At 29.8% G+C, this 15,749-nt stretch overlaps 1 protein-coding gene across 4 annotated transcripts in view; it reads right to left on the bottom strand.

Annotated features, from left to right (window-relative positions):
* Window positions 1–10,071: 10,071 nt before the first annotated feature.
* The window catches only part of LOC129960106 (cyclic AMP-responsive element-binding protein 3-like protein 2), a 144,728-nt gene continuing 139,050 nt past the window's right edge, over window positions 10,072–15,749 (bottom strand). For 3 of the 4 annotated variants that reach the window (XM_056073231.1, XM_056073229.1, XM_056073232.1), the window contains 3 exons: window positions 14,013–14,076; window positions 13,867–13,920; window positions 10,072–13,606 (listed from right to left, as the gene is read on the bottom strand). In XM_056073231.1, coding sequence (XP_055929206.1) covers window positions 13,907–13,920; window positions 14,013–14,076 — 78 coding nt within the window. In that variant the 3' untranslated portion in view covers window positions 10,072–13,606; window positions 13,867–13,906. Of the gene's footprint in view, window positions 13,607–13,840; window positions 13,921–14,012; window positions 14,077–15,749 lie in introns of all 4 variants that reach the window. The other variant, XR_008783532.1, reaches the window with a different exon arrangement.

Below are 15,749 nucleotides of genomic sequence, written 5' to 3'. Positions count from 1 at the left end.
CCTTTTTCGAAATTTACTGAAAATGAAACAACATGAATATGGGTTTCTAATCTTCCTTGTTTCTCCAGGTCCCATCGAGTTTCTACCGATGTAGGACCTTGTCTCTGTGTTGTTTCGCTTCCGATTGTCTCACTCTAGAAATACAAGCATCAATAATGGTTACCACTCGCTGCTTCTAGTTACTATCACTTACTGCCTTTAATGTCACTAATAAAAAGCGGACAATTTTTTGAAGTTCTGTCTCCTAAAACTTTTGAATTTGTTTCCTCAAAGCATAGACTTTGTGAGCTTCAAATCTCCAAATTTTACTTGACCATATTTTCCTGATAAAGACGACCTTTCCTTTGAGCTGTTGCTAGGGTGACTCATTTTATTCATTTTTTTCCTTTCTTCCCTTGCTCCTAGATTACCACTGATTCTGTTAAATCTGAAAACTTCCAGCTTTTTATCAAATTTCCGAGGCGTGTTTTCTTGAAGCCCATACCAGATAGGTTTCCAACCAATAAACGCTTTGCTCTTCGTACATAGAGGACAATGCGTTATAATATCAGGTTTGAGGTGTAATTTGATCGAGTAGAGGGGAAAATACAGGGGCACTTTACGCATGCACACTCCATCTATGTTTCTGATATAACTCCGGTTGCAAAAAAAAAAAAAAAAAAACGTTTGCTTTGCCATTATTTGCGCCAATTTTACTATGAATCATATTCGTTCAAAATAGAAAAGTCCATTGTTAGGTGAGCCAAGTATTTTTAAAGACAATATGATACCAACCTAAGAAGATGTTATGAAATTCAATAAGCCAAACCAGATAAAATATGATAGTGAAATTAATAAAGAACCTATGAATTTTATCCTGAAAATGCAAAAACATTGGCAAGTGCAGATGTCACATACACTCACACACAATGTTAAATATTGTCAGTTTTTTACCAGCTGTTTGAAAGTGAAAATTTCGAGGAGATTTTCTTTGTGATAGCCTATTCCTTGTTTAATAGGAAGATGAGGAGGAAGGTCAGTGATTGACCACTTTGTGGCTAGGGGCCAATTGCCTGGAAGAGAATGTCAGTTTGGTGAATTTGTCTGTGTTATGGACGGACTATGCTAAAGACAGCAGTCGGTCACAATAAATCCTATCGATACTGCTACGTTCATTGGTGCCGAGGTGGTCGGCTGTACACACGAAGAAGACTAACGGAAAAGAGAATACAAAGATAAATTCTTTCTCATCTATTACTGATAAATTGATTTTGGAACTAGAAAATCTATCACTATTTTATTCCAAATTTAATGAGAATTCTGGATTTTTTAAAATAAATTATTTAAAGTAGAAGAAGTTGAAATTCGAGAATACTTACTTGCAAAAAGCTGTGAAAGTGACTTATTTAAAGAACTTAGTAAGAATGCATCAATGCCAAACAGTTTGCACATGCATTTGAGGTAGATGAAAAAATTCCTACATTTCTTTGGAGTTCTTGAAATTAATTCTTGAAAAGCAGTTGTCTTTTTCTTATTTAAAAATTGGTTTAATAATAATGCTTTGTATCTGTAAGACTTTTTAATATTTCCTTAAAAGAATAAAGAATTGTCTATTTAAGATAAGATATATTTTCAAGTCTAGCATACTTTATCTCGAATTGCTTAATGTGTGGTTAAAAATTTTGCTCTTTAAAGACACGTCGCCTTGAAGTGTGAGATTAGACTATAATATAATGTGCGCTTACATTGAATTATTTAGATCATTATTAAATAAATTAAAGTATAATTAATTATTTGTCTATAATATATTGAAATATTATTTACACATTTAAATTACCATATTATATTCCACTTGACAGGTTTTGTAAAATAATAATTTTTAATATGATGTTTATTTGAAGTTTGTTATTTCCCAATAATCTGTTGTAATAATTAAATGCTTTTATTTGTCTTTTAGAAAAACATTAGCTACAATTTATGATTAATATTTCCAGAAATTTATTATTTTAATAATTGTTTCAATTATATATATGCATATATATATATATATATATATATATATATATATTAAAAATATATAAATAAAAACATTTACATTTTCATAAATTTACCATAGTAAAAAATCAACCTAAAATTAAACATTAACATATTGATTTAGTTACAAATGTGTTAAAACATGAAACTAAATTTACCAGTTTATTAAAAGAGGGGCCTAATAATCTGTACTTCCTAGGGTCTTAAAATTCCTAAATCCTCCACCGCATATTACTAGTTGTTAGTCACGTATTTTTTTTTTCACCTATGCTCTCGAAATTTTAATAACCGTACCTTTCATTGATATCAATATACCGTGTTAATGTAATTCTTCCCATGTGTTCGCATTTTTTCTCCAGTGCATTTTCTTCAGATTAGAATAAATATAGATTTTTTTTTTCTTTTGGAGACTGCATCATATAACTGAAATAAATTAGTTCCTGATGGAAACGATCAATCTGCCGAGATGAACATGTTTATGCAATTCATATTCCACTCAGTAACTAACAGCTGTAACTAATCAACTATTATAAGAGAGCTGTCTTATTAAAAAAAAATGACAAAAAAATAAATGATTGCCGCAATGTTCCTAAATGTATGCAGATTCTCACTCCTCTCTAGCATTAGCCGCCGTCTGGTATGCATCTGTTGAGGAATCGTTACTGTTTACCATTATTTAAAGGAATGTATAGGAATGTCGAAATTAGAAAGAATCTGAAAGTTGAAAATGATGATTTGAGTACAGTACTGATAGTACCAGATAATCTTAAAACTCTGAAGAACATGATGTTAAAAATTGTCAGTTTTTTTACCAACTTTTTGAAAGTGTTGGGGATTTCTGTTGTTGTGAAACTAGAATTTAGAAGAATCTTGAGAATTTCGATTTTCTTTAAGTGATGGTCTGTTCCTTGTTTAATAGGGAGATAGGTAAACAGTAAGATGAAGAGGAAGGTCAGTGATTGATCACTTTGTGGCTAGGGGCCAACTGCCTCAAAGGGGATGTCAGTTTGGTGAATCGGTCAAACAATGGACAATCGGACGGAAAATACTAAAGATAGCAGTCTGCCACAAGAAATCCTGTTGATACTGCTACGTTCAGTGGTGGCGGGGTGGTCGACCGTACATAAGAAGAAGCTGTCGTCTGGTTAACGAGAAAGTCGCCTTCAGAGGAGAAGAAGCTCGAGTGAGGCTTTCCGATAATGACAAATTTGTAAGACGACTTTCCGTAGGCTGACATAAATTGCAAGAGAAATGGAGGTGTTCAAACAAATGAACAACATATCAGGCAATGGAGAAATTCCATGGCGGGGAGAATGCTGTGCTTTCATGTCTGCATATTGGAATGATGAAGCATTCAAGAATGTCGATATGGAACACAACGTACAGATTATATGCTCAGACAGAATCTCAAGGCTATGCATTTTTACTCAATTTGATATTACTATTATTTGCTTTAAGCACGGATAAATTTAGCACGGGAGATGAAAACACTGGGAGTGTCATCTAATGATGAATTGTATTTAAACTTCTTTGCTGAAAGCAAGCTGCACATCATGAAGATTTCAATTGTAAAATTCCAGAAGGTTTTTGAAGTAATTTAAGTTAATTTGTCGATTTTGCTAAGGAAGTTCAAGCGAGTTATTGAATATAGCAATTTGTATCTTACATTATCATCTAAGAATATAATTTGGTTTGTTATGAATTTGAAAGTGAACAACAGCAAAGAATTTTCTTCATAATTTGTGCGTCTATTATTCAGAAGTTTCAATTTTTAAATTCAAGTGGATGACAGACTTTTGAATGAAATGGCATACATTAGAAATCATTCTTAAAAATTTACTTAATAAAATTTTACGTTATTTTTAAAGTGTAAGGGCTGTTAATGCCCATATGAGCGCTGCATAGATAAATTTTGGTCTGAATACCTACTTTAAAAACATTTTGTTTTCAAGAGATAATTCAAAATTTTTATTGAAGATATAGAGAGATGAATTTTTAACCGGGATTTTTCTGTTAAATAGCTGTTGTACAAGCTAAAAACTAATTTATTACCATTGATTAGGTTGAAATGTCACTTACCCGATTATTCATTGAAAAAGTTCCATTTAGTCCGGATTATGTTTGTATATCCTTTTCAGAATATTATTATTTTTATCTTGTCCGTGCTCGCACCGATTCTCAGTTTCATTAGCTAGTCTTCTAAGGTATTGAGGTAGGATTGTAGAGTCCTTATTATAAATTCAAGGGTGTTTCCTTATGCACAGACGGCTTAATCATCTACAAACATTATGGGATGATTTAGAAAATCTGCTGTAAATATAGAATACAGGATTGGAATGAAGACTTTCACCTGAGGTGTTTGTGCTTGCATTTTTTCAAAGCCAGTGGTTACACTGTATATAACTAATTTTAAAAATTTATTATTTCAGAAGTATATATTGATAAAGAAGGAAAATTAAGTTCGATTAATATATAAATTAGGACATCATGCCTCATCTTATCGAAGTTTCTCTGGATATTAAGAAAAATTCCACTGGTGATCGAATCTATAACTTTAAGGAATTGACGAATTAGGGGCTACTTCAATTTTATTCAGAATTTGTAAGTTATTTTTTAGAGTTAAAGCTTAACTAGTGTGACCATGCGTGAGATTATTTTTTATACTGAAGAACTGAAAACAGCAGGCCAATAGACGATTCGACCTGCTTCACGGCATTGATACGTTATGGGTTATTTATTCTTTCCTTTATTTAGTAGTTATGTATTTCATGATTTAATGCAGTGGTGCTTACTTTAACATATAGCACTGTGACAGAATTCCTAATATTTAAAAGAAATGGTTACTTTCTGTATAATATAACTTTCTGTTTCCTAATTTTAGCAGTAACTACAGATAGCCGGCAGTTTCGACTTTTTAGATACTTTTATTAATAACATAAGATTATAAGTATATTTTAAGAAAAAGCAGTGCCGGGTCATACCAGAGTGACCAGCCGACCGGGAATTTCAGGAAAAATCAAGGAAGTTTATTCTGAAACTGGAATTTTTTTAAAATCGGTAATTCTTGTCGAAAATGACAATTTGTTAGTATTTTTTCCATAAGTAGAATGAAACATCGTTGGCAACTAATGAGAATCAATCTTTTACTGATAGTCAAAAACAGAGCCTTCCACGTTTTTGAGTAAGCACTAAGTTGAGGAAGATTTATATTTAAATATATGAGGGATTGAAATTTCGGGTACGTAACATCAGTGGAGAAGTTCCTACAACTCTGAAGAACACCTCCCGTGCATCAAGATTATAATGGATTCTGATTAAGATTGTGCTGGCTTTTCTGTGAGTATTTCTCTTAGTTTTTTATTCTATACATTTTTATTAAAAAAAATACTCCTTTATTCTGTTTTGTTCCATTATTCCAGATTATATCATCAAATTACAATGATAATTTGATGATATACATCCTCTTTAGATTAAGTTGCATTTGACGATAAGTTTAGTATTAGCCAAAACAGTTTATTTAAAGTAAATATGGTTAAATTAACATTTGGAGATACGATGGAATAGAAAGATAAACCATTATATCAAATTTATTGAATATATACCTATATAAATATATATTTCACGAAAGTTTTTGTCTCCTTTTTTTCAGGACAAGAAGTTATTAATAGAATTAGAAAATATATATATTTCTACTTCTCTGACTCGTTTTGTTGGATTGGGAGGTACCGGAAGTCATTGCAAATATTTTCTTACAACATTTTCCACCTTATTTTTAGGCATTATAAACACGGATCTTTAACTAAATTCTTTATATGGATGAAATGAAATTCGCGTTATTACAAATATATTCTTCTGGAATTTTTTTCTATTCAGTGTTTAAAATTCCCTTTGCATTTAATAAAATACTCTATAATTTTAAAATATTGAACTTAAGAAATTAATTTGTTTGATAAATTTATGGTATATCAATATTTTAATTTTATCAAAAAATTTTTAATAAAGGGAAGGGCAGCATTTTTCTTATGCGTTTTGATGTAAATGAAACCAAATGCCACAAAAATTTGCAAAATTCGTTCATGCTAGCTTCTTTAAAAATTTACATCTCTAAATCATTTTTCCTTTTATGCAACAAAGAAAAAAAATGGGTTATGAGCTAAGCATTCAGCCACTATGCAAGTGATTTTTTTATTATGGTTGATAGCCTGAAAATTAATGAATTTTTCATTTAATAATTTTTCTTATTTCAAATAATTTCTTTTCTGTTCGTGGAATTATTGTTCAGTTTTGATGAGTGTGTTCATTCTTATGCACTCTCCCATTGTGCATGCGTGTTTGTACAGCATCCTTCGTAAGTAAATCTGACAAACAGTTCTGAGATATGGCTGGTTGGTTAAAAGTCGGTCTAGATGGGCATGGAATAGAAATTTTTACAGATGGTTCAAAAGATGAAAATAAAGTAGGAGCTGCAATAGTAGTATACTACTATGGGAAAGAGATCGATAAAAGTCTTGTGAAATTATCGAACCATGCCACAAGTTTCCAGGCAGAAGTGCAAGCTTTAAAGATGGCCATTGAATATTGTGAAAGGGTGGAGGACGGACAGAAGTGCTCAATTTTTTCAGATTCTCTCTCAGTCCTACAAGCCATACAATCTTCTCACAATTGTAATAAGGAAATATGGACGATAAAAGAAAAGATAAAAAGTGTAAAAACTAACAAGTGGATAGAGTTGAATTGGGTCAAGGCCCATATTGGGATATATGGTAATGAAAAGGCGGATCAATATGCAAAGTTGGCGGCACAGAAAGAGGGTGTTGATATGGTTGTCCCCAAATCAAATGGTGTCTTAAAATGGGAATTAAGAGAAGAAATAAAGCTGCAATGGTTTGACAGATGGTATATGTCCAAAAACGGAAGAGTGACTTTCGATTTTATTCCTAATCCAGAAATAAAAATAAGAAGATACCATCCACTGATAATTCAAATTATATCAGGACATGGGAGATTTCCTGCATATTTCCAAAGATTTGGAAGAATGCAGGACAATAAATGCATTTGTGGAGGAATCGGTACTGTTTACCACTATTTAAAGGAATGTATTGAAATCTCGGAGTTAAGAAAAAATCTGAAAATTATAAATAATGACTTAAGTACAGTACTGATGGTACCAGGTAATCTTAAAACTCTGAAGGACATGATGTCAAAAATTGTCAGTTTTTTACCAACTATTTGAGAGTTGGTAGATAAGGAAGAAGGACAATAATTGACCACTTTGTGGCCAATTACCTCGAGGAGAATGTCAGTTTGACAAATCGGTCAATGCAAGGATGGACAATACTCAAGATAGCAGTCGGCCACAACAAATCCTGTCGATACTGCTACGTTCAGTGGTGGCGGGGTGGTCGGCTGTACGCAAGAAGAAGAAGGTCTAGATGGGCAAGCATCTTATAGTTTTGGTTAATATATTTACAAAAAAAAAAGTTTTACATAACTATAGCTTATCTGTAATTCAATAAATTGAAAATGTTTTTTTTCTTTGTTTTCTGGGCACTGAATTTTATTTTACAATCATTTTAGTTAAAAGAGTAAAATAATTTTTCATATACAATTAAAAGCATTATGAAATAAAAAAAGAACAAAAAACAATACTTTAAGAATAGTAGATACATCTAAAAAAAGTCAGGGAAATTTCTAAAAAACCTGGAAATATTAGGAAAAAGTCATGGAAATTCAAATTGCAGAAACGATGGCCATCCTGCATTGTGACCCAAATGATGCATTGCTTCAACATGTTAAAAAAAAATCCCAGTAAAATATACAAAGAGAAAATCCTTTCGAGAGGAATAATATAATATTTTCTCGAAAAAAGTAAACGAAATATCTATAAAATAACTTCATACGGTTGTTTTTTATAAGCAACTCAAAAACATTTCGAGTCCTATAGTCCGGAGCAGAATAGCAGGATTAATGAATATTCTTGATCGTTATTTTTGAATATATATATAACTCAGGGGTCAATTCGGTTATTGTTATCAATTGGTTAATATTATTAAAATTCCTAAGTCCCGAAAGGATTACATTAAGCGGCATCTCTTGTTGTAACATGCGTGATTTCTTCAGTGTTAAAAATCGGCGTTTTTATTTATCGACTTTTTAAAATGGAACACTACACTGAAAACTTAAGCATGGCCTAAAAATGATAAAACCTCTTTAAATTGAAAGGGAAAAAAAAACCCCTCAATTTTGCAGTTTCTTAAGATGAATTTCGACTGCGCAATGATAATAAGAAAAATGTAAGATCCTCAAAATATCCAATAATAATATTCACATATCTAGAAAACCAAGCTTAGGTCGGCAGGTTTATTTTTTTTTTTTTTTTTTTTTTATTTTTTATTTTTGTAAAATTGAGTTTTTTGACGGAGAAAATATTTAGATCACATACTGATTACATATGAATATTTTTGAATCTTACCTACATATGAGCGGACCATTTAAATAAAAAGGAATCGTGAATACACTTAGTTTAACATGTTATTCAAAACAATGTGCTATATTACAATATTCACTTTACAATTAATCTATCATTACTTATATTTTTGAACTTGCACTCAGTTTTACCTTGGTGAAATCGGGTCTGAGATGGCGCTATATGACATTGTCAGCATGAGAGCAGATAGAAAAAGGCTCTAATAGTTAGTTATAAAAAATAAAAAATTTTTTTGTGTGTGTAAAATCTCGTTTTTTCAGGAAAGACACCTATATAGATAAACTTGAAAAGCAAAACATTATCTAAATATAAAATTTGATCCAAATCGTTAGAAGAGTTTCCTAGAAACACGAAATTTGATCCTACCATGGTGAATATATTATATATATGTAAGCATTATTTTATGTGAAGTAGAATGCAATTTCGAAAGACTAGACTAGATTTCATGACGTCCGTTTTATTTCATCTTGGAGACGCAATCATTATGTACAAGCGACGAGAACATACACAACACAGAAAGAAATGAGGGAAAAGCTCTTGAACATTTTATCCCTGGTCTTATATAACCTGAGATATTGATAGGGAAAATATTTCTTCATGGCGCTTATATACAATAAGATTTCGGTAGGAATTTTCGCGATACGCACCGACGAGGCAAGGGAAACTCAGGAATCTTTTAAAAAAAAGAATTTTCACGTCAGCGGTATTTTGTTCCTTCACTCGGAGTGTGGGAAAGTTAGGCTTTTAGCCGATTCAGCAATTTTACAAAGCTTCTCATGAATTAAGTACAGATAGTGGAATTAGATCAGGAAATAATAGAATATTTTAGAATGAAGTTACTATGGGCTAAATTAAAATAAAACCGGGGGAATTTATTAAATTGAAATTAGAGTATGTCATTACACACACACACACACACACACACACACACACACACACACACACACACACACACACACACACACACACGAGTCGCTCGTTTAAAGTTATAAGATTAAACTGTAGGTTTTTTTAGCCAGTGGAAGGGAAAATAATGACAATGTCCTTATGCGATTTATTTTGATCATAAGGTAAAAATGTGCAGAACTTGCACATACTAATAATGACGGATTTTCTTCAAGGTGAAATTTATGAAGATAAAAGAACTGTTCGTCGGCTAAAAGATTGGTAGGGAAATGATTTTAAAAAATCTTTGAAATGTGTACAAGGCTTCCGGCATTAAGTTCAAGTGCAAAATTTTTCTAAAAGAGGGCCTTAAGAGGGGAAAACTGGTAAAATGCAACATCAAATTGGAGTTCCTGATTTCATGCTACATTTTGCAAACTTTAAAGGATTTTTTTCTCCTTTTTAAAAGTATGTGAACTATTTGAGAGCCTCTAGAGTCATTTAATAAATCATTCCAATTTAGATCCTTAGCGTTTAAGTAGTGAGATTAAGAAGAGAAATCAAATTACTCATGGGTATTGTGTAAGGAACTTCTGATGCTAGAAACACAACTTTCTTAATTATTCATTGCATTAGATTCTTAAATGGTCATGTCATTTTTTCATATAATAATTCAAACTAATTACCCACATTTAAAGCATTTATTTTTATTCAGATGATATATCAGCATCAACAGCTACAATTCATATTTTATTATACAAAACATTTGTACAGAAGCATACCAAAGACAAAATGTCACAGCAATATTTTAAAAAGAAATCATGCTTTTTAATTTCATATAATATCAATCTGTAAAAGAAACTCTTATAAAATAGATTTTTTAAATATTTTGATTTTTTTTATAGACTCACTGAGATTCAAAACATTTTCATCTCACGAATCAACTTCTCATATGGAAACTTTTAATAAATTAGTGAAACTCATGAAATAAAAAATAATCTGAATTTACAACCAATAAATAAATATCTACATCTCTAAATATTCAGGACGATCACTATTTAATGAATTCTAATAAATAAATGTAATTTTGTACATCTTAAACAAATCCGTAATTTCTATTCAAATAAACTTTTTGTTATATATAATTGCACTAAATATGCTTAAAAAGTAAATAAAAAGTATAATTCTGTCTCAAAAACACAGTTATGAAAACAATGTAAAATGAGTTACAACAGTTTTTAATAAAATACTAATTTCATAATGTGTTGAATAACAGGAACTTGGAATGTGACAATGCAGATATATATATGTTCCATATGAAATGAATAGGATATTTCATTTATGACCAATGATTCAAATGAATTTAAAACATAGGTATTTGTCTTTCTATAATATATAGTATGTATATGTATATATATATATATATATATTTATTTATTCTATATTTTTATATATAATGTTAAGTCACATAAAAGGACATGGCGACAATTTTATCAACATTTAAATATATTGCCCAAAAAATAAACCTTTTGATGAAGCCTGTCAAAAATAGAATTTTCCTCAGGATTTTTCTGAAGTGTTGATCACAGTAGATATACTTTTAAGAAATATATATGCATTAAAAGTTATCAAGACGAAGCATCTATTTAAAAATAAATATATTCCACGTTTATCGTGAACCATTACACATTTCCATTCCAATGATTTTTGTAAACTGAAACGAATTTATAGAATTTACTTGATCATTGGTCAACACTTCTTTTAAATCCAGAGTCAACTATTCTCTTCATCAAAGTATATATCTGTCCAGTTTTCTCTCATAATTAAAAGCTACATTATAATGAAAACATTGCACATAAATTACGACCTAGTATTATCGACCCAGGAAAAAAACATCAACCTTTACCATTAAGCTAACATATATAAAAATTAGTGCATATAGACTAGTTGCTCAGTAAATATAGGCCATATTAAGCACGGCCATTTTCACAAACATAAGTACTTTTCTTCAAACAAACTGAAATTGGTCTTATCAAGAAAAATGTATTTTTTTAATGATATGTACAATGCATAAAAAGATAGATTGAAAATCAAAAATAGAGTTTTCATACCATTGTGGAAAAAAAGGCAAGTTAATAAATGACTGAACCCACAAGGTGTGTGCCACAAATGCTAAAAATGCAAAGGGGAGTATTATGTATTTGACATCCTAATATTTAGTAATTTTATTTTTTTCCCATCCAAATTTTCTGTACTAAAAGTTCTATAGATGAAAAACAAATTCCTTAAATTGTCAAAAATATTTTTAAACATTTCAGACTAAAAATATCCGTGTAATTTCATCCAAAAATGGATACACTTTCAGAAATTATCTTATTTGATTGTCAAAACAAAGAAATTCAATCATTAAAGAAGTTTTTATACGAAATCCTCTTTTGTAATCTAATCTGAAAGGCGAACAATTTTTGCTAATTTAATTTTGCTCAATATTTCGTTAGAAAAATAACGATTAATTCAAGGAATCACAACTGCAATTGCGAAATTTCGTTTCTACCTCTTTAAAATAGAGGATTAAAATAATATATTTGGAAAAAATAAGAAACAGAATGAATTTGGCACTCATTAGTTGTTTACTTGAATATCGTTAAAAGAGTTTAACCTCCGACAGTAAATTTTACGCTACAGCACAATTTTTACTTCGGATTCTGCAACAATTATCTAGCAATGATTTTATGACTGTTGATATATTTCGTACTCGATTTAAAATCTCCTGCGTTAAGTGATAATTCTCAGGATAATCATTTTCAAATGAAAAAAAGAGAATCATCAATTATAAAAACAATACTACAGCAGTATCCGATATGTTCCATTTTACAGAAATTCCTTATATACCATCCAAAGTCAATTCATTAGTGCTAAAATTACACAAATGTTTCAATAAATATTCATTGATTACACAAAATCCTTCATAATGAAAGTTCGTCATCCATTTCTAAGATGTGTGTTCACATAGAAATTCATACTTTTCAATTTATATTCTATCAAAAATGTTAATATAAACATATTTAATACCTGTAAATTTTTTAATTACATTTAAATTTCTTCATTAATTAAATTTAATTAATTAAAATTTCCGAATTAATTAAAGACAAAATTCTGGAATAAAACGAAATCAGAATCAAAGGGATTTTACAAAGATTAGGAAGTAATATTTCAATTTTACGCGCCCAAGATTATATATATGTCCATTTAACTCACAAAAATATAGAAAGAAAAGAATTTTTAAATAAAATAAGTAAGTTTGTATAAGTTGCGATAGCTCTATAAATGTGTTTCGCAGCAGTGGGGAAAAAAAGTATTTATACTAAAAAGAATTCAATCCCCACGAAGTAGGTGATATTTTACTCCCTCGGAAAATAAAATAATTTTAAAGAATGGTTCAGCAAAAGCAATCAAGATCAAAATATATAGTTGAATATAATTATATATATTTTAAAGTTCAAAATAGTTTAAAAAGTACGATAGATAAATATTTAATCATGGGCATATATATATATATATATATTATAGTTATAGCAGTAATCTATGAGAACAAGATTATTCCCCTATGAATATTACAAAGTACAGAAGAATAATATGCTTATTATTATCCTTATAAATATGATAGAACCAATAGATTACACACATGAAACGAATGATAATTATCTCTTATGATTTTGTTAGCGAAAGAAAAGAAGATTCAAAATCTTAAAACTATCTTTTTCAAAAAGTATAGTAAACATAACTTTAAACCAACATAGTAAGATGATATGAATGCACATAGATTTTTACTGTCATTATCATGACTCGATTTAGTTTTATATAACCCAAAAGTACACGTTTAGTACTAAACTGCCTCTATAAACCTATAAAGAATTTAAACAAATATAATTATGACAAACAATACAACAGCATCATACAATCTGGAACATGAGAACATAACAAAGGAAAACATCATTGACGATTTTGGCTGCAAGTTAGAATCAATAGCAAAAGAGTTCAAATTCTGAAGCTGGTCCATTTAAACACATTATGAAACCATGGGACAAAATGCATTTCCCTCAAAATATGGAGTCAAAGCTTAGTCTCTGGATGCAATGGATCATATAAAAGAAAAGCACAAAACATTTCAATTCTTTTGACACAACAAAGGCAAAAGTTGCTTCAGAACACTCCAAGTCTCTGGGGGAAAAAAAATCAATATTATGGTAACAATTTTCAAAAATTTGTACATTTTTAACAAGTGAACCAATGAACAATTTTAAAGGCATTTCAAACAACTTTTAGTAATTCTAAATTTATAGTTTCAAGCTTTGGAGACTTACAAATATTGCCATGAATGAAGTTCTTTATTTAATTAGAATGAAATAAAAATAAAATCAAATATAAAAATTATTATTTGATTACTGCATTTACCATTTTAAGAGGAGAAGAAAACTTACTGGAATGCGTAAGAACTCTCTCTCTCTCAAGATCAAGTCGCTATCTTCCTTTGGCTAAGAAGAAAAATATTAAAGAATAAGTCATTAAAAATTTCCAAAGCCAAAAATATCAATAAGTTTTGTATAGTGAAACAAATTTTACTCACCATCTGTGCTTTCAAATAATTCAGTAGACATTTCTGATCTACTAGAACCATTGTGCCTCACAGACTAAAATTGAAACAAAGTATAAGAAACAGAATCTACTGGGAGCGATTTTTTTTAAATGATTAAAAATCAATAAAAAATACTTCGGAAGGAAACAAAAATAATTTAAAAGAAATGAAATACATAAATCAAATAAGTAACATACTTTATTAGTTCTTAGTCATGTAATGAGTACTAAACGCCTAAAAGTATAATGATGTTTCATTTCAAAATTACAGGAAGGATTATATTTATTAGCAGAAAGACTTTAAATGACAGAAACTAAATTTCTTAATAGACTTAAAAGGCATTTCATTTTAAATAGATTTATTTCTTATTCCTCCAAAACATATTTTCTTTCGGTCGTAAATAGAAAGCAAACATACTATTTATTGGAACACTTAAACAATCGCTGATGCACAATCGCAGTGGGGAGGGGATTCCATTTAGATTTTTCTGCAATTGTTTTTCATATACTGAGATAATAAATTCCACTTTTTTATTTGTAAGGTGAAGAAATGGATTTTTTGCGAATTTTGGGTGCCAAGAGACACACACTTATAATGTTATTCACATTCTATAACAAACAGATAGATTTTTTTAAAATGTATTAATTGAAACCAAAAGATGTAAACATAACTTCTGCAATATTACATTATTATTTTGTATTTTTCACAGAAAATATACTTTGTTTTTTTTTAATATACAATTATTTGAGGGTGCATTAATATTGTATCATTTCATACATTTTTTATCTTTTTATAATTTTTAGAGTTTTTAATATTTTTCTTATTAATACAAAAGGATAATAAATAAATGTTTCTTGACAATATTTTGTTAATACACAGCATAAAAATATTTTCATCTCGATTAAACTCGGACGTATGAACTAGCAAGTAAAGAGAAAAAAAATAAGCACCAAAAAGTTGAAGAATCTATTTCTAATCTGAAAATCTTTTATAGACAGTATGATTATAATTAAAGTTGCATTTCAAAAAGCTGTGCAAAATAAAAACCATTAGTCAGAATGACCGGATTTTTCATCCGAGTATACATAAAGCAATAAAAATTTGTTTTGGGGGAATAAACTTCAAAAATTGACCGACAGATGACAGTGTACTCGTCATAAGATGCTAATCAAAAGACGTGACCTGTTGTTGTGGCATTCTTTGTTCAAAGCGCATCCATTATAAGGTGGTACCACAGCGCATAAAAATTTTTTTTTTAATTGTACATAGTACAAAACGTGTAGGAAAATAAAAATAAAATTGGTTTTTAATCGTTCCTAGGCCAAAAATCGGAGAAAATGTAAAAAATGAAATCGATTTTAACTGTCCTTAGATCAAAAACCATAGAAAAAAACTGATGAAACCATTAAGAAAAGAGTGTCAGCAACGATTTACTTAAGAAATGTAAAATATGCTGTCCACCGTTTTCTTTTACGAGCTGAAAGCGCAAAATTGCAAGTTACACAACAGGTCGGAGATATTGTGAGATGTGTTGAGTAATGCGTATTTTCAATTCCCCAAAGTTCACAATCCCCGTACACAACATCATTTAGGTAATCCTACTGCCAGAAGTCTCAAAGGTGATGTATCAGCTAGGGTGTTGGGAAATGGAAATTTATAATTCTGTCAATTCCAAAATGTAGATTCAACAGCAGTTTCACTGGCGTTGTAATGTGCCGAGAAGTACCA

Source organism: Argiope bruennichi, chromosome X2, assembly GCF_947563725.1.
Source record: "Argiope bruennichi chromosome X2, qqArgBrue1.1, whole genome shotgun sequence".
Lineage (NCBI taxonomy): Eukaryota > Metazoa > Arthropoda > Arachnida > Araneae > Araneidae > Argiope > Argiope bruennichi.
Note: the sequence above shows the minus strand (reverse complement) of the source record. Positions and strands in the feature narration are given on the sequence as shown.